General features: G+C 40.1%; 1 protein-coding gene across 3 annotated transcripts in view; it reads left to right on the top strand.

The window, feature by feature from the left end:
* The window catches only part of LOC102234910 (mitochondrial peptide methionine sulfoxide reductase-like), a 69,074-nt gene that overhangs the window by 19,641 nt on the left and 30,288 nt on the right, over nt 1-19,145 (top strand). Inside the window, exons 1-5 of one of the 3 annotated variants that reach the window (XM_023353000.1) lie at nt 1,929-2,013; nt 8,032-8,286; nt 11,273-11,341; nt 11,489-11,608; nt 15,003-15,107. In XM_023353000.1, the coding sequence (XP_023208768.1) occupies nt 8,226-8,286; nt 11,273-11,341; nt 11,489-11,608; nt 15,003-15,107 (355 nt within the window). In that variant the 5' untranslated portion in view covers nt 1,929-2,013; nt 8,032-8,225. Of the gene's footprint in view, nt 1-1,782; nt 2,014-8,031; nt 8,287-11,272; nt 11,342-11,488; nt 11,609-15,002; nt 15,108-19,145 lie in introns of those variants that run through there. The other 2 variants (XM_023352999.1, XM_005812773.3) reach the window with 2 other exon arrangements.

Genomic DNA, 19,145 nt, shown 5'->3' with positions numbered 1-19,145 from the left:
TGGATCAGAGAACAAGGAATAATACTTTATGCTCCCACTGACAAACAATTATCGTCATTACCGTCCCATCGCTATGTCTTCCTGAAGTTCAAGTTGAAAGCAGTGGAGAGCTGAACCTTTAAAAGACTTTGATAGAAAATGTCATTCTTTGATATTCAGTTTTATTTACCCACTTATGATATATATATATATATATAATGTGAAAGCTCAGAGAATAGACTTTAAAATACTTCTGGTAGTTTATAAAATAGAATAGAATAGAATAGAATAGAATAGAATAGAATAGAATAGAATTACTTTATTCATCCCAGCCGGGAAATTATTTCGCAGTTACAGCAGCATAGAGACAAGACACACAACAACCACCACTGAGTAGCAATTGTAGACAAGATAAAATAAAAATAAAATATAACATGCTGTCAATATAAAAGCAGCGTAGAGCAGTCCTTGCAAAGATTAAAAAAAAATGCAGAAACAGTATGTATATGTAAATATATGTACAGCAAGTGTGCCACAGTGCAGTTGTGCGAAATTGGACTGATTAGTGCAGAACAATGATTTAGCTTTTATTGTACAGTGAGATGGCATATGGCAGGAAGGATTTCCTGTATCTGTCCCTACGACAGCGGAGTTTTATAAATCACTGAACGGCTCAGCACCAAAATATACTAAAGATCTGCTCTGGGAAGATCAACCTTCCAGACCGCTCAGGACTTCTGGATCTGGTCTGCTTCCAGAATCAAACATGGAGAAGCAACATTCAGCTTCTATGCACCACAATAAACTTTCCAAAACCTGTGAAACAGCTGAAACACCGAGTCCTTTAAAATTGAGACTTAAAACCCACCTGCTTAGAGTTGCTTTAGAACAATAATTAATGAAACACTGACCAACATATTTGATGTGTTGATGATTTTAACAAATTCACTTCACAACATGTAATGTATGTTATTGGTTTTCACAATTGTTGACTGTATCATGTGTTTATTGATGAGTTTTTAATGTTTTCACAGCGTAAAGCACTTTGAACGGCCATGTTGATAAAATGTGCTATACAAATAAACTTGATTGATTGATTGATTGATTGATTGATTGATTGATTGATTGAATACAATGTAGATATACCACTTTCATTAGCTTCTGAAATGATTGTTGTCCAGCTTTCTGTTGAACAAATTTGATGTGGAAATGTTTCCTCTCAGTAATTTTATATTTTAACTGTTATGTATTTGTGTTTATTTTTTACTCTATGAAACACCAGAATTTGCATAATTTTCTATTTTTGTCTGCCTGATGACATCATTTTTAAATATTAAATCAGATATTATTTACTCAGTACATGATCAAATACATATTGACTTTTTATAGTTTCTGCTTCACTTTTTTGTTGAGTAAAATTGTGTTCAAGTAGTGCTACTTTTACTTGGGGACAGATTTTGGCTACTCTAACCACTTCTGCTGGTTTCTAATGAAAACATCCAATTACCAAAACTTGCACAGACCATTAAGACTGGTATTTTATACATCTATACTTTAACCTGCTCCACCAAACGCACCTCCCACAAAACGGGAGCAGATAATTGGTGAGTGCTCATTTGCATGCTGAATGTGGTGGGTATTTATTTAAATTTAATTTCGTTCCCGCACACGGTGCTCTGCAGGCTTTTGTGCCAAAGTCATATTAACCCCTTGACTAGTTAATATGCATCGCACGACGTGGCCCACGTGCCATGAATATTCATACTGATGGCCGTTTTTTTTTTTTTTTTCCCTTTCCGGTATCGCTCCCTCCCGTCCTCGCCGTTTAACGCAAGTCCGTGATGGAGGCCGTTATGAAACCTTCCCGGAAGGCTCCGCCGTGCTCGGGCTGGTTTCCACAAACACTCAGAAAGTGCGCAGGGCTGCTGCTGGTGTACGTGTCGCTGCTCGCCGCTGACAGAATGACAGATAAGACCGAGCTGCCGAGCAGAGAGCGGGCTCTGAAGGGAAGGGAGGAGAGAATGGTCGTAGCAGGTAAATTGCAGAGTAACGTAAGTTTATAAAAGTTTATCAAAATTGCGGAGTTGGATTTTTTTGTGGAGCCACGTCTGCTGAAACTATAAAGCTTTGTTATGTAACGTTGAAAAAAAAAAGACCCACACACACATTGAGTGTAGAAGAACTGATGTTCAAAATAATGCAAGATAACAACTTCATATATATTTTTTCATTCAGAACTTTATAATATTTTTATGCATACCTAAATAACAATGGAAAGCTCAGCTTTTTCATTTGCAGCAACAGATGGGCATGACATCATGAACTGAAACGACTTTAATAACCAACTCGCTGGATATAAATTAGTTTAACCAACATTCTCCAAATACAAAATCCTAAATAGAATACGCAGCTCAGGCATAACATTATGACCGCCTACTGCACTAGTGCGTTGCGCAGGCCTACAGGCAGATGGTCAATTAGATTTAGATCTGGGGAATTTGGAGGCAAATGCAACTCTTCAAAACTCCTCTAAGGCATTTTTGGCTTTGTGGCATAGTGCATTATCCTGCTGAAAGGAGCTACATCCATCCATGCAGGGTCTTGAAGCGCCGGGTCCTATCCAGCCTGTACAGGTTTCCAGTCCATCATAGAAAAACACAGACAAACAGGACAAACGACAGTAAAAGCAAAATAAGGTAAATTTTGAGTGTCATATCAATCAATCAAATCAATCAAATTTTATTTGCATAGCACATTTCAGCAGCAAGGCATTTCAAAGTGCTTTACATCATTACAAACACAGAAACACAATGCAATATAGAATCAATAATCAAAACACAGCACTAAGTCAGGTTAAATTTGTAATTGATTACATTTCAAATACAATTCTAAACAGGTGGGTTTTCAGTTGAGATTTAACTTAACATATGCTTTTGAACACTGGGAGGAAGTCAAGCCATCCTCCCAAAAGATGTCCAGCTGCCATGTGTTTCCCAGGTAAACAATTCATGCACGCCCAACAATCTACTTCATATAAAAGAACCAAGCCACCTTCTTCCATTGCTTCATTGGTCAAAGGTTTTAAGGTGCTTTGATCCAAGTGTCTAGTCATCACAATTTGGTCCTTGTTAAACTCAAACAATCTCTTCTAACACACTAAACTTTCAGGACAATTGTCACTTCTAGTATATCCCACCCATTAGCAGATGGCATGTAGAGGTTTTCATATCAGTGGTCATAATGTTATGCCTGAATGGTGGTGTATATTGCTTGTCAGGGGAAGCTAGAAATACAGTAGTTTTCTTATTTTAGAAAAGTTGTGAAATGTCAGTTTTTATGGGTTAGCCTGCCCTGATATAGTGGCTCAAAGGTTCAAAACATAAAAAACCTCAACATTTCTAAAACATCCCATCAACACAAGATATCCAAAGGTGGAAGCAACTGAAAATAATATTTCCTAAAATGTATTAGACAACAGTTCCTCAAAACAATCGAGGTCAGACTCCTGATGACTGTCCAATGCAGTGGAATATGATCATCATAAAAACACAGAAAAACATTTAGTTGTACTCTGTCCGAACAGATTCAGCCAAATTTCAGGGTTATTTTTTTCATAAAGGTTAAAGAAACATCCAGAGTAATGATCCAAATGAATCAGTTAAAGACAAATCATAACTGAACTAATTTCAAGTTCAGTGAATACTGTTAGTTTTCTAGTTAAAATTGCTGTTTTTAATGTTCTATTATTAAAAAAGTACCTGTGTTCATGAATATATAAAAAAAGCGTGTATTCTGGAAACAAAAAGTGAACTGAAGCTACATTGATTTGATCAGCTTTCACCCTCTGCTGATGAACTTGAAAAACAGCATATTTCAGTTCAAAGTTCTTTAAATCAAATGCAAATCGAATGCTTCACTGAACAACACTGACAGTATGTCAGTATCAGATCTCTTCAATAATAAACCCAGCATTGCAGTTAAATAACGAGGATGTGATTACATATTAACAGAAGATTAAACTTTGTTACACTTACTGCTACCTCTCTGTGTAGATATAAAACAGTTTGGATGCAAGCAATCACAAATAAGACTTTTTTAGTTTTGTGCAGGTGAGGTTAAAACACAAACTGGTGCATGATTGTGATGTGAAAATAGTACATGTTTTTAACATGTTTTACAAATGAAAGTCTAAGAAGTGTGGCATTCATCAGTATTCTGGCCTCTTTATTCTGATAAGCCTAAATAAAATCAAATCCAATTTACTTATGGGTAATCTAATCTCAGTATAATTCAGGTGTTCTGTGTGATAAGTCAGTGATCCGGTTGTCAAAAAGTTTGGTTGTCACCTGACCAAATGTGGAAAGGTATGCTTTGTGATACTTCTGTTGAATATCTATCTTAGAATATGAGTAGCTGTAAAGTGAGTCCTGAAATTAAATTGGGTGATGTTGATTCACACATCTTTGAATCAACGGTAACTTCTAAAATTCTTGTCCAAAGTTAACCTTGGCAACCAACATGTATTGTAAAGTCTTTTGAACCATTGTAACTTTTTGAGATCTAATCTTTGGACATTGATAAACTCTGTTTTAGTGGTTGTAAGAGCCTACTGGGTTGTTTGCTGTTAGTAGTTGCTGTCAACAGTTTTATTACTTGGCTCATCGCACTGTGACACTTTCATTCACCTGCTTGGGTTTCTCTTATGAAACAGGATGGCCGGTTATGAGAAACATTATGCAATCTGAGTCGGCTGCTTGCATTTGTCACCCGTTCAGACACTTGCGTCCGCTAAGTGCATTGTGGGAGCCAGGCGTGAGTGCATAGGAGGAAGAGGTACTACAGCATCCAGGGGCCCATCTGGGCATTATGCGCATGAAGGCTCCACCCCGTCGTAAGTTGCCTCTCCGTCTGTCGAAGCAGCTCGGAGACACGGCATGGCAGAAATCTGTTCCTCCCCTTTCACCATGGGGGTGGCAGTTTAGATGAGGATGGGTTTTTTGTCTCCAGTGTGTGTGCGTGTGTGCGTGCGTGGGTGTGTGTGTGTGTAGTATCTCTGTGGTCCTCCAAGCAGTAATGATTTAAGGAGTGTCTTCACATGTGCCCAGTTCAGTCCCAGCCCTGTGGACCTGAGAGCGGACACCATTTAATTCCTCTCTGCATCGAACAGGACTCGTTTTCAGATTAACCTTTTGCCCTGGCACCCTGATAAAGTTACTCCTTGTTCCTGGTTCTGTTTCCTGTTGCCCTGCATTCCCTCCCTCACTGTGGTCTGTGTGATGTAGTCTGTGACCTTGGCAAGAATTATCCAATGGCAGATTGCTACATGGTAGGGGCACAGTAGCTATTATTTTGAGTCAGGGCAGGATAGACTGCCAATATTTCTTCTAAACAGGATGGGGTGGGGGAGGCAAGCTGACTGAAATCAATTTCTGCTATGTGTTTCGCTGTAACTGTTATGTACAGATTCATGGCAATGATATATTGCCAGTATTGTTTCACAGCTCTCTCTAGATGCCCTTTCTGTTTTTTATTCAGTTTGTGAGGAATGACAAAGTGGTGATGCAAGTTTACAAGGTAGGCAAATGTGAGCCAAATAAAAAAGGAGGGTTTCCTAAAATGTAAGTTAGTCTTTTCCTTTTTGTACTGACATTGATATTGGAAAACCTCATTCAATCAAAAATATAGGTGAGTAAAAACATCACATAGATTTAACAATAGATGACAGAGAGCAAAAAATTCTAACTCTATACACAGAAATGGAGAATACGCATTGTGACCTATAGTTGGGACTTCAATTTACAGCTCTGGTCAGAAGTTCATCCATCTTATTCCATTCACTTTCTGCAATCTGTTATGTGAAATATGTCTTTACATTATGTGGTCAACCCCATGCTTGGAAGTTGGTACAATGTTTTAAGGTTAAAGGCCTCACCATGACTCCTTCAGGAACACTTTCTGTTCTTTGTCTTATCTTGAAGTCAAAAGTTGAACTTAATTGTGTTGATTCTTTGATACTTTGTCTTTCAGTTTCTATACTTGCTGTAACATCAGTTGCCCATTTGGGACACGAATAAATCTGAATCTGAATGAATTTGAATCTGATTTTGGAGCTGGTACTTTTCAGTCCGTGTGGATGTTAAAAACTGGCTTTGATTTGGATAGAGACACTGCTGTTCTAGTTATTTCCTGTTCAGGTTTTAGTCACTTGAGTCTTGGTGGCTCCAAGCGTCAAACCAGTCAAGCCACTGGGAATTCCAACTGGACAATCCCTCCAAACACACATTGATTCTTGGAAATCTCCTTTCTGTTCTAAATAACTGTAGGCTCATCGCCAAGCTACTTGTCCAGGCCAAACTTCTCAATTTCCTTGTTAGTGATCAATTAATGGGGCTTTTAATTAACAACCAGGTTGTATTTGACTTCCAGTCTGGGTTTAGGAAAAGGAAACATATAACAGTAACAGAAGCTCCTAAAGATATTAATAATTTTATCCATTATATTAACACAGACTCTGCTTGCTGCCCTCTCTGTTGACCTCTGTACAGCTTATAGGACCACCCATTGCAAATGCATAATTTACCAGATCTGTCCACAGAAACTGTCCACTGGTTGGACCATTATTTGGCAGACAGAGCACATTGTGTACTAATGGTAATTCAGCTAAATACCTGCAGTGGTGTTCTTAGGGTTCCCATCTTTGGATGTCTGTGACTCCGATCTCATCCTTGTCTACCTGGCCTCCTGGGGGACACACTGCTTGCTTATAAACCTTATGAATACAAGTGATACACTGTGATACGTTGCCCTGTGGTTGGCACTAAATACATCTTTTAGTTACTATTGTGGGCTTTTCAGTGACATTGCTGTTTTATATATGCATGTTGTTGTTTGTCGCTGTGGTTTCTTGGTTCTTGTTTTTCTCTCTTTCTGCAGGTGTTTACACAGATTCCTAGTATATTTTCTTGTCTTCTCTCAATTTGTCTCCCTAGGCTTGTCATAATAGATTTTACCGCACTATAAGTTGTCCCAGTAGTTATTGCAATAAATGATATTATTGTTTTGAGACCATTTTCAAGTAATTTATTGATAATAGCATAATAATGCAAGTTTGCTCGCTCCCAGAAATATAAACTAGATTTTTTTTAAACACTTAAAACTGGAACTAGAAAATATTTTAAATATCCAAAATAAAACACACAACAACAAAAAAGAAAGAAAAAATAGGAATAAAAACCATAAACATAAACAATAATTAAAACTGATTATGTCTCTGTAAACAAAATTGCCCTAACATATTAACCATCAGGGTAGAAATTATTGACCTCATTTCAATTTATAATGTGATAAATTTATTAACTGCTTATTGCGACAGACTTACTTCTACCTCTCCTCTATTTTTATTTCCTGATTTTCTATTTATGTTTTACCTAACCTCTTTCCCCTTCTTTTCCGTATCTGTGTCCATTGGAGTTGAAATGAACCCAAATCAATTTCCAATAATATGATATATTAGGGCTGGGCTATAATACAATAACGGTATTAATATCAATTGTCACATGATCAATATTAGTAGAAAATATGTCAGATAGAAAGACCTAATAAATGTAGCGAAATCTGTAATGCTTCACATGTGAAAGTAAATCTGTTGGGTTTCTCACTTAGTACTAAGTCATTTCTGGTTGCTACATTTCTGAACAGGACATGTAAAAAAAAACTGCAAAAGGAGCATTCCTTGGATGTGGAGGATTGGCCGATTTGCATCATGGAAATCGGTACGATGCTGCTATCATGTCAATATGAATCAAAATCTCTTTGCCACTAATAATTTAGGCAAAAGAGGGCTCAGTAAATAAAAGCAAGGTGTACCTAATAAAGTGGCCAGAGCGTGTATGTTTAAGTGTTTCACAAAGTTCTCTGGGTTGTTGAAGGCCGCTCTCATTAGTTCCTTAATTTACCTCTTTGTGTTGTGTAAAAACAGATTTCAGTCTTCCCCCCGTCTTTCCGCCCCCCTTTCCCCACTCTTTTCTCGTCCCTTCCCTTCCTCCCATCCAGCAGAGGGTAGTTGGCACCAGTATAAAGCATCAGCCTCCTCCGACGACTCGTGCCTGACTCCTTGCCAACCTGTGCGCAACTAGAAAGAGGAATGGCAAGAGGGAGGGAAGGGAAAGAGAAAGAGAGGATTTTTGGAAGGAAACAAGCCGAGCGGTCTGGAAATCAACCCAACGTCACCAGTTTGGCATGCTGGGATGGTACCGCTCCCCTGTCTCTATGTGAGGAGGCAGCAGCGCTTGGACTTCAGTTGTGCGGGTGAGAAACACAGAACCATAGGTTGAATCGGAAAGTATCAAAGGCTAAAAAAAAAAATTCACCACAAGACTTCAAACTGGGTGTTTGTTTTCCGCTGAGCACCAGATTGTTGTGCCCCTGAACAGTAGTCACCTTGATTCAAGCAGAATGGTAGGGCGTCCGGTCCAACGTTTTGGTTCTGATCCAGCCGCCTACAGCATCTAGGCTTAAAGCAACAAAAGGTGACCAAAGGATTTAGCTTCATTCCTTACATGGCGTACACTGTGATATGCACTTTCCAGATATCTGCAAAAACAAAGGTGTGCTAAAGAACTTAAGCCTGGATCCCATCCAAAACAGGAAAAAAACCTTTTCATGAGTCCTTTCCACATTTTCAGCCTGTTAACTTCTTTTGTAAGCCCAGGCAATCCCCCTCCCCGCTTGTTTTTTATCGTCTTCTTTTCTTTCTTTTGCTGGCATAGTAAGGCAGCGCAGTGAGGGTATTCAGCCGGGTTCTTTCTCGATGCGTGTGTGTAAGATGGGGTAATTCTTGTAGAGTGGGGTGTGAGAAGGAGGGTGTGTTTGACTGGGCACAATGAAAAGTGCTAGCCTGGCACCAAGTGGACCTCTGCCAGCTCCTCCACAGGAAAAAAGAAAAAAAACAACAGCGGTTGATGCACCAACAGTTGTGCTGCAGATTGCATGCAAGTCAGCATGCAAGTGACTGTCAGAGCAAAGTGGTATTAGGAAGTGAGTGTGAAGTAAAGATGGAGAGCAGCTGAAACACGCGGATATCATGTCAACAGGTTCTTAGCTAACTCGCCTTTTCTTTATTGTATATTTTCTCGTTTGTGTTTGTTTTCTCGGGGTTCTCACTTACATGAAGTGCTTCGTCTCTTTATAAGGTGTCTGAAGGTTTGGTTGTCTGAAAGCCAGGGGAGTCTTTTGCTTCCTCACCGGAACTTTAATATGTTGCTTCTAACTGGCGATTTACTTCTTTTTATCGTTTTGGCAGGCAGATATCTCCTCCTGCGACCATTCTTTCCTTTCCTCCTACTCCTTTATCTCACACTTAACTCCCTCTCACTCTCTCATTTTACCTCTCGAAGTCATTTGGCAACTCCAGGGGGTGATATCTAGGAGACGGTGAAAATGTTAGAAGACCATTTCTTCTGTTCTTCCACCGTCTGAAGTCGTCCAATGAGACAGAGAAGATTTAGCATGTCCGTCACATGGATGTGCTTTGATTCTGTAGCCGACTGTGCTTGTGAGCGTGACCTGGCAGCGCCAAACAACCTCCTGCTAAAAATAAAAAAATAAAAACACAGAATTGCCGCTCAATAGGAGTCCACGATGCGGCCGCCTGGGGGCATCCAGGCCTCCGTGACATTTTAGTCCTTCATGTGTCTGCAATCTGTTACTGCACAGAAAACCAAACGACTTTGTGAAATATCAAAAAATGCCCCAATACAACAAGACTTGTATTATCTGTCCAAGCGTTTTTTCTTCAAAAGCCCTTATCTTTAGAGTCCCAGCATGGGAAAACATTTTCTTGTCAGTGCTTCAGTGTGGTCTGTCTTTATCGTAATCTCCTTTAAGTCTGAAGCAACTGCAGGTAGCTAATGGTCTTTGGCCTTTTGTCACAGCTAAGGATCATCCCAGGCCTATCTAGGAAATGAACTATTCTGTCTGTATCAGATTAGTGATTATTAGTATTCAGGTCAGTGTCACACATAACGTAACTTAATCGGACAATAAGCGATCACCTCATGGAACTTGGAGTAAGCATCCATTACCGATATATAGCTAAGCTCTTAGTGTACGCTGTGGCCTGTTTATCTGGAGACAACTATTAGTGGTTGCAATACAAACCAGCCTTGCTGAGTGGAGATTTGCACGCTAAGTCACCTCAGTCTTCTTAAACCTTAATCCTCCTGACATATCTGAGGGCTACACACACAGACACGCACACACACCTCCCGTTTAGCACTCTAAATTCAGGCTGCACTGTTTCTACACTCTATTTATAGTTCAATATTTTCACTGTGATCAAGAAGTGGTTGAGATAGGACTATTCCATAAAGCTGAAGAACGTATCAGTTGATATTGATAATTATTTATGAGTTTTTTTGTTTTAAATATTTGAATTAGTATAAAACTTATGGCGCGACCTTTGCTCTTTTATCCATAGTATATACTCAACATTATTAAGCATTTATGAGGCACAGTAGCAAAAGCGTAAACTGCTGCTGTGCAAGTTGCTCAGCAAGTTGTTGCTAGGTAACCAGAGGGTGAGTGAGTTAGTTGATGCTACCAACCTTGCCTTGGATGCTACAACCCCTGCAGGAAAGGCTTCAGCAGCCTGCATCCTTCAGAATGCTGTGTAGTTCTGGGTCAGAGTTCAGTGAATATTTTCTATACTGAATATTGAATATTCTATTAGACCTATTACCTGTTGATATTGATCACATGTGTCATATAATGTAAATCCTGGTGCCTTTCAAAGATATTAATCGAACTTTTCCACGTTTTGAACAACAATAAACTTGAACGCATTTTTGTGGGATTTATTGTGAAATGAAATGAAATCCCGAATAAAACCTGAAAAGTGTGGTGTGCATTTGTACTTTATCCTCCTGAGTCAACATGTTGCACAACCACCTTTTGTTACAGTTACATCTGCAGATCAGGTGAAGCAATGGGGACACCTTGTTGTCTGAACTTTGACTGGACGTTTGAGACATCTGAGTAATAAAAGCTGAACAATAATACCTTAAATGTGTGTAGTTGTATAAAGAGAGAACAGCAGGGAGAATCAGAGGGACAATCAAAGCTGTGTAATCTCTTAAATATCTCCTCGTAGCTCTGATCCGTCAGGATGTTGCTAAATGAGAGCCGCTGAGGCCGACTCGACGCTGCTTTCAGGCTCTTTAGCACACTGAAAGTCACACTGTTTCGTTTTACTGTTATGATCCCATAACACATTTTCCACTGTTTTACCTCACAGACAAGCATGCCGTTAACGGGAATCCCGCTGTGGAGCCTTTTCCAGGAGGCATGGAAACCATCATGTTTGGTGAGGTGGCACAGTCATCCGTTTATAAAGCCTGAAACTTCACTGCATTCATGAAATCTCTGTGTGACGCAGTGCAAAAAGGCCTAACTGTGCCTTGGTGTGTGTGTGTGTGTGTGTGTGTGTGTGTGTGTGCGTGTGTGTGTGCAGGAATGGGCTGTTTCTGGGGAGCTGAGAAGCTGTTCTGGCGGCTTCCAGGAGTCTTCTCCACCCAGGTGGGCTTTGCCGGGGGCTTCACACCCAACCCGACCTACAATGAAGTCTGCACAGGTATTGCACATTTTTTACTGGTATTTACACCTCCCACTCTCTGATTCCCGCTAACAGATCCTTCTACCTTCCTGCGAGGAAGTGAAACAGATTGGCAGAACGTTTGACGCTGCAAGTGTCAAGGTTAAAGAGAATTTAAAGAAAAAAGGAAGCAGATGCAGAGGAAGATTGTTTTAAATAAAGCTCTCTCGTCTTGGTTCTTCCCTTCATCCGCAGTCAACTACTCAGAATGCACTGCTCCAGATGGGCTGCACCCCCCCAACATCCCCACCCCCACATGACCTACTTGTGAGGATTTTGCTCTCTGCTGTGCTGTATTGCGGTGTTTTTTTAGTAACAGAGGTTTCTGCATCGAAGGCGCCATACATGGGCTTCTTTCCCACAGAATGTGATTTGCAGAAACAGATTCTGTTCTTGTTGATCGTAATGTTAAGAAAATTCCCGTTATGTTATTGTAGCAGTCAAATGGATTCGTAGGAAGGTGATGCATATTGAAAATGAAGATGATCAGCTGTTCGTTCGGGACTTTATGAGGAGGGGGGCAGCTTTGAGTCGAGGTGCAGACACAGGGGCATGAAGAGCACCGACAGGATGCTCTGTCACACGGTTTCTACCAGCAGCCTCCCCTGTTGCTGCTTCTCTCAGCTTCTTAGTAGCAAGATGGTCATCTGTGGAGGAAAATGGAGAAGGATGAGTAAAACGACGAGAATAAGTGCTCAAGCGGAATAAACTTTTTAAGGGAGGATTAAAAAAAAAGCGTGAGAAAAAAAGCAGTGGTCCTGTCCATCGACTCAGAGAGTGCAGGCGTCGCTCCAGTGGCCATGACGGAGCAGAACACTGCGACGGCACATGGCCGAGGAGCTGTCAGCGCCGCCGTGGCAGGACAGACTGACTGAGAGGGCTGATGGAACTGTCAGACGAAACGAGAAAGAAGAGGCAGACAGGTGGATGGCCTGACTGACAGAAACAGGGGAGGATGGAGAGCAGTCAGAAATTCCCTTTGTAGAAGGAGGAGCATCTTATTATCAATCAGCATAATTTACCTCATTTACAGCACAAGCACAGTCTAATGCGCCAGACAATTGCAACGCAGAATGCAAAGCTGTGGAAGGAAAAATGTTATTTACGAAGAACCTGGGTAAAATGATTGAACCAATAATACGACTTCCTGCCGTTTATTGAAACTGTTCTGTACTCTGCAATGAGCTCAAAGGCCCTTCTGGCATTTCTTTTTCTGCAAATCATTCAGAAGAGACACAAAACATGGTTGATGCCGCTCAGGTCAGGACCTAAATCTCTTACATTTACAGTTTGAAAAGAACACGAACCTCATTTAGTTATGGAGAAAAAGGTTTCATGAACGATGTTACATCTTCAATGATTACCAAAGTAATAAATTAAGATATATTTGAAGGCCCGCTGTTTAGAACAGCATGAGGTAAGGTAAAGTTACCATCTCTATTATACGATGTTGAATAAAATATGAAGCAGAATGTTTTTGTTGGAGTTGCTGTCTGAATTAACTGGGATCTGTTTTAGCTCATTTCCAGCTCAGTCTCTGGTGTTATTAATACTTTGGCTTTTTTATTTGTGAATGCATAAATAACATTTTATTTTATTAATTTTTGCTATGCTTGCTACATTGAAATATATTTGCTACATTATACATATATTTCAATTTTACTCTATACAGTGACAATTCTCAACAGGTGTTATCTCAAGGCACTTAAAAAAAAGGAAAAGATCCAATTTAGTAAAAATCATTTCAATTATATAGTCACATTCACATTAAATTAAACACATTCCTTTTAATTAAATGTATTCTAATTCAGTTCTTGCTAAAATACAATGCAGTCAAGTTCAGGTTATTATGCCAGCTGTAAAAAATATCTTTCCAAGAATGGTTGATTAAAATACTAATATAATTCATGACTTCAAGCAAAAAAACTTAGTTCACATTTTATTTTGTGGGATGCAATCAATGACATGTTTTATTGTAAAGAAATAATTAACTTTTGAGGAGGAGGAAAAATAATTATATAAATGCGTACAACACAAAAAGTGGTTTAAAAATAATGTAAGGGTGTGCACACTGTACAAACACATTATTGCATTATTATTTTCCAATTTATTTTTCCTTTTTTAAACGATTTGTTTTGCATTTCAGTTGTAAAGGATTATTGTCACATATGACTTTTTACATGTTTTTTCTTTACATTACAAAAACCTGATACAAAAAATAATACAAAAAAAAACAATATTAGGAGCCAGTGTACTTCAGGATGTGTGAACATGACACTTTATCAGTACATCTTTGAACAAATGTAAAAGCTCTACTCCTAATTTTACTCGTTTTAATTGGTGTCCAGAGTTGCATTGCTTGTTTTCAGTGGCAGAGGAGTTAAACAGGCTGGCTTGTTGATTCTTTAGCTGACGGGTGACTGGTCCTTCAGCAGAACTTTAAAGCTCTGACAGCTTTACTGGTCCTGATCTTTCCCAGCCTTTTACCCTCTACATGTGGAACAAGCTTTGATAGTCGTGGCACATGGTCACCTTTTCCTGAGAAGATCTTGTTTGTTCCAAATGAAATTGTTGCTTTTTTTATGGCTAGCTAAAGTCTCTGCAGCTGCTACTAGCCCATACAGTTTGTTGCTGACAGTTTATAAGCATAAATACTCATTAACTGTCATTTCAGTATAAAAATGTGTAAATGCTTCCAATATATATTTCTATTATTTGTTGGCAGGCAACTGTTTAGGATTTTTTTCTTTCTAACATGATCATATGCAAATCATATTTCACAAAATTTTGTTTTGTATATGAACTCAGTCATCTCCTGTAACCTACATTGTGTCCCCGTACGTAGGTCTAAATTTATATTACCTCTACAGTGCTGCAGGATTTTAGATGATGCCTCATTTACTAATAAAATATGTCTATGTTAAAAAATGTAAAACACCTTTTCTGCTATAAACGTGCACAGATGCACATGCAGAACATATGAGACCTAAAGCAGCCTTCAGTTAGAGAGCGCCTGCAGGCATTTCGCTGAGGCTTCAGTATCCTGGCAGCTGCAAACAGGAATGAGTATCTGTGAGCTTTTGGCAACCTCCACCATAAGCTTCATCTTTTTCTTTGCTTTCATTTTCTCTCTCTCCATACAACCCTCTGTTTCTCTCTTTCTCCTCTGGTGCCATGAGAAATAACAGCTCATAGGAGGATCAGCCTGAATGTTTTCTACCTGTGGTGCATGGACTCTGATTCTCTCGTCTGCAATTTTAAACCTGGAATTTCCTTTTGTTTTTAATATTAAAAATGTTCAGTATTTGTAAATAAAGGGTATGAGGTGGATGGCATTTGTTTTGAGCGATGTCAATCTGTGATTCCCCCTCAGGTCTAACGGCCCACACTGAGGTGGTGAGGGTGGTCTTCTCCCCTCAAGACATCAGCCTGGAGGAACTCCTCAGACAGTTTTGGGAGAATCACGATCCTACACAAGGTAGGAGGAGCGTGCATCCAAACAAACCGCAGTCACCCTCCAAAAAGGAGCCATCCCAAGGGGGTGAGAGTGTATTAGAGCAGAAGGGTGATGCCCAGGCATGCGCTCGTGCATGTTGCAGTGGGGGGAAGGTCTCATGGGTGCAAGTCAATGCCAGACAGTGTTAATGTGTCTGAGACCCAGCCATCCATGATGGTGCACACCACTGTGGTACAACATTCAAGCCAAGATTGTGGAAAAAGTATTTCTTACATTGTGCACAGCTTACACTTTTTTAAAAAAAACAACAACTACATCTTGCAAAATTATATATTTTTCAAACTCGACCCTCTTGGAGGAAATGAATTTAGCAAATTTTACCTTTTTAGAGTAAAATTGCCCCCGATTTAAGTGTTTGCCTTATGATACATATTGCTGCATTATTGTGAAGCCTGCCACATATTTGCCACCCACACGTGCACAGCGTACCCATCCCCCACTAAAAGCCATCTCTCCATCTCTTCGAGTCTGGTGCTCTCTTGTTTTCTGTGCTCACTGGAGGAGGTGATGTAAGAACATTAATGCACCAGGAGGACACATGGAGGGTGTGTGTGTCGGAGTATGTGGGGGGGGGGGATGTGTGTGTGTATGTGAGATGGCAGGAACGGGCCAAGTGGCACTCTGCTACCTCATATTGAATGTAGGGATGGGTGGGACCAGGAGAGACGGATCAAAGATTCATAGGCCCGACCTTCAGCCCTAAGAGGCGCATGCACCTCGTTCAGTAACGTCACTTTAGGAAGTGTCATAAAATACCTTACGAAAGAATTCATATCCCTTGACTATTTTACACTTTTTTGTCTTTACAATCATAAATTTCAAGCGTTTGGTGTACATATGTATTCATTTAGGGGTATTTACTCTAATACCCCCAAATGAAATCCAGAGCAAACCATTGTTAAGCTCTTTAGTAAAGAGTCCATCCCCGTGTGTGTAATTTAATCTCTTTAATTAATCCAGCTATTCTATTGAGACATCTTCAGTCTGTTAGAGAACATAACTAAATTCAAATTCACTTCAGTTCAAAAAACTTTATCACAAAGAGAAATTAAATGCTGCCATAACTCTTATTATTTATGTATCCTCTAAGAGTCGGTGATGCTGTGGGCAGGAAGGATCTCCAGTAGCAGTCAGTGTTGCAACAAATCTGAATAAGTTTCTGATGTAAGACACTGTAGATATTTAACAGTCTCATGACATAGTATGTTAACAGCTCAATATCAGGACGACAGAGATGACATTCCACAGTAACACGTCCTGGGTGACAAAAATATATCATTTCCTCTGTTAAGCATCATAGCAACTGTTCAAAAGCAAAAATCATTCCAGCTGCACAACATCCAAAATTAGAGTGCATTATTGTCCCAACATTCAATGCCTCAACCAAAAAAAAATCTGAACGAAAGTTTACAAAACGAACAAATCAGAGCTAAGGTAACAAATCTACTCCAAGAAGCGGCACAATAGTAGAGCAAACAACAGAATCACAGCACACAGGTTAAAAAACATCCAAAAGGTTCACAAATACTCTGGAGGAGCTGCAAAGATCCATGAGAACTACTAGTGGTGCACTCCATACACCTGGTCTTTATGGAAGACTGGCAACAAGGACCTTTTTTTTTTTTAAAGAAAACCACACAATGTTTGTCACAATTTATGTAAGCTGCACAGAAAACGCATGGAATAACGTACTTTAGTCGGAAGAAACAAAAAACTTTTTCGGCCTATAAGCAAAATTTTATGTGGTTGAACACAGAGTCCATAACATTAAACACAGAGTCCCATCATGCAGCTTTATATCAAAAAGGACATAGAAGCTGGTCAAAGTTGGGCAATCCTGGAGGAAAATGTAAGAGGCTACAAAAGACTTGAAAATACAGTGGAGGTTCACCTTCCAACAGGCTAACTGTACAGCTAAATCTACAATCTAAATTTATCAATGTATTAAAATGGCCCAGTCAAAGTTCAGACCTAAATCCGATTGAGAATCTGTGGCAGTCTTCAAAATTGATCTAAATCTGGTAGAGAAATACAGCCGAGTTAAAACAGGCAAAACAAATGCATGTTTTACGTCTGGTGAAGATCTTTAGTTTTACTAAACCTTCAATATTTTTGTTTCTTTTCCACTTTACAATAACACTCTGTTCTGTGTTGGTCTGTCACACAAGAACAGCAATAAAATATTTTGAAGATTGTGGTGGCATTATGATGATCTGTGAAAAAGTTTTGGTTGGTGTTGTAAAATAAATCAAACGAATCATGAGTTGTTTTGTTGCTTCTGTTCGGGTTTAGGCCGTCCCATTGTTCGGTATGTTTAAGACGGGAGGCAGGGGAAGACATAGACTTTTTTTTTGGTTTATCTGAGAACCACATTCTCCTGATTAGAAGAGATTAGTCCCCTCTTCACAGTAGCCGAGGGAAGAGACACGTCTTACCACAGGCAAAGTCGCAGACAGAGTTGAGCCGACACGCCACAGGGCAGAGGCAGCGAGGCCAAAGGAGTCGTCATACATTTCCCCCGATCACACTGCCGTGGCTCATCTCATGTTTTATTAATAGCATGCAGCTAATTTTCTATGCACTCTGTTTTTGTTAGTCACAGTTAAAACCGACCGACATATTGAAAAATCACCGCAAACTCAAAAGTACTCGTATATATAAAAATTTTTCTAGGAGCTCTGCTCCTCACGCGTGACTTAAATGCGAATCGGTGCCGTTCCCCTGCTCTCAGATCCGGGGTTCACGTGTAGCAGAAATTCTTCTGATTTGACAAATGTAGCGTGGAGTGGTGGAAAGCGGCCCGCTGGCTGTGCCTTCATGCATGCTTAAGCTTCAATTTATTCTGTCCACCTTAGAGCTGGGCTTAAAAGAGAATGAAGAAATTAAAGAAGTTTTCTCTTTCCGCTTTGACCTGTGTAGATTCACGTGAGATGGTATGTGGGGAAAAGCCGAAGAGCGTTTTGGGATCCCGTTTCCTCCTGATGTGCTTCATTACGGAGGCCAGGCTTATTTAATAATCAGTGTTGGCATGTGATTGAAACCGTGCATAGGTACTTATTTAGTTGCATGTAATATGTGCAGCTGCAAATGCGTGCATGCATGTGCGCGTGGGGGTGGGCGAATGTGTTTTGATATCTGTGCCTTTGCTGCTTTGCCTTAGTTCAAAAGGGTTTAGTCCCAACAACGTGATGTCGGGCTGCATCGGCTCCACCAATCCCGGCCTGGATAGCAACATTAGCAGCCAATCAGAAACTCCCAGCAGCCTTTGCTGTGTGCCCTCTTTCCATATTCAGCAACGTTAGTCTCAATCCGCTGGCTTCCCTGGGATGTTGCATAAACCCCACCCCACCCCTCGATACCCCCCTCGATTCAACACGCTTCCATATCATAAGTTTCTTATGTCTGTGTTTTGACAAGCCCTCAGCAGCATACCTTCGCATGCGCTCAGGCACAGTTCTCAGGCACAAACAAATTGTCAACAAAGTGGCTTCTTTGTGTCAGAGGGTCACAGCAGTCCTGTTTTATCATCATGACTGAAAAGGTTGTTTGAATTCGGGATAAATATTCATGTGGCGGCACTTTAACCAATGCACATACAGATAAACATGTAAATAAGGCCCACTAATAGCTTTATGTTATATTTTTGTTTATATTTTACCGTTTATTATTTTCAAGTACCTTCAGAGGCCTGTAGGTCATGTTTTCCTTAATGATTTCCTTAAACTTTGTGGGTAAGCAGTGGAAAATGGATCATTTTGTGCAGCTTCTCTCTGTCTTTGCATCTTTGCATCAGTTGCAACCCTCTACTTTTCTCTGTTGCCCCCCTTTTACCCTTTTTCTGGTTTTCCTCTTTCTCCCCCGTTTCCCCCTCAGTTTTTGTGTTCTCTTCATGTTTGCACATTTTCCCATCCTCCCCCAACTTGTCAGGTTCACCTGCATCCCCTTCCCCCTCCACCCTTGTCCTCTTTGCAGCGAACAGAGCGAAGGGGCGAGTGAGTG

Source organism: Xiphophorus maculatus, chromosome 19 (genome assembly GCF_002775205.1).
Source record: "Xiphophorus maculatus strain JP 163 A chromosome 19, X_maculatus-5.0-male, whole genome shotgun sequence".
NCBI classification, from domain to species: Eukaryota; Metazoa; Chordata; class Actinopteri; order Cyprinodontiformes; family Poeciliidae; genus Xiphophorus; species Xiphophorus maculatus.
This window is presented reverse-complemented; position numbering and strand designations above follow the sequence as displayed.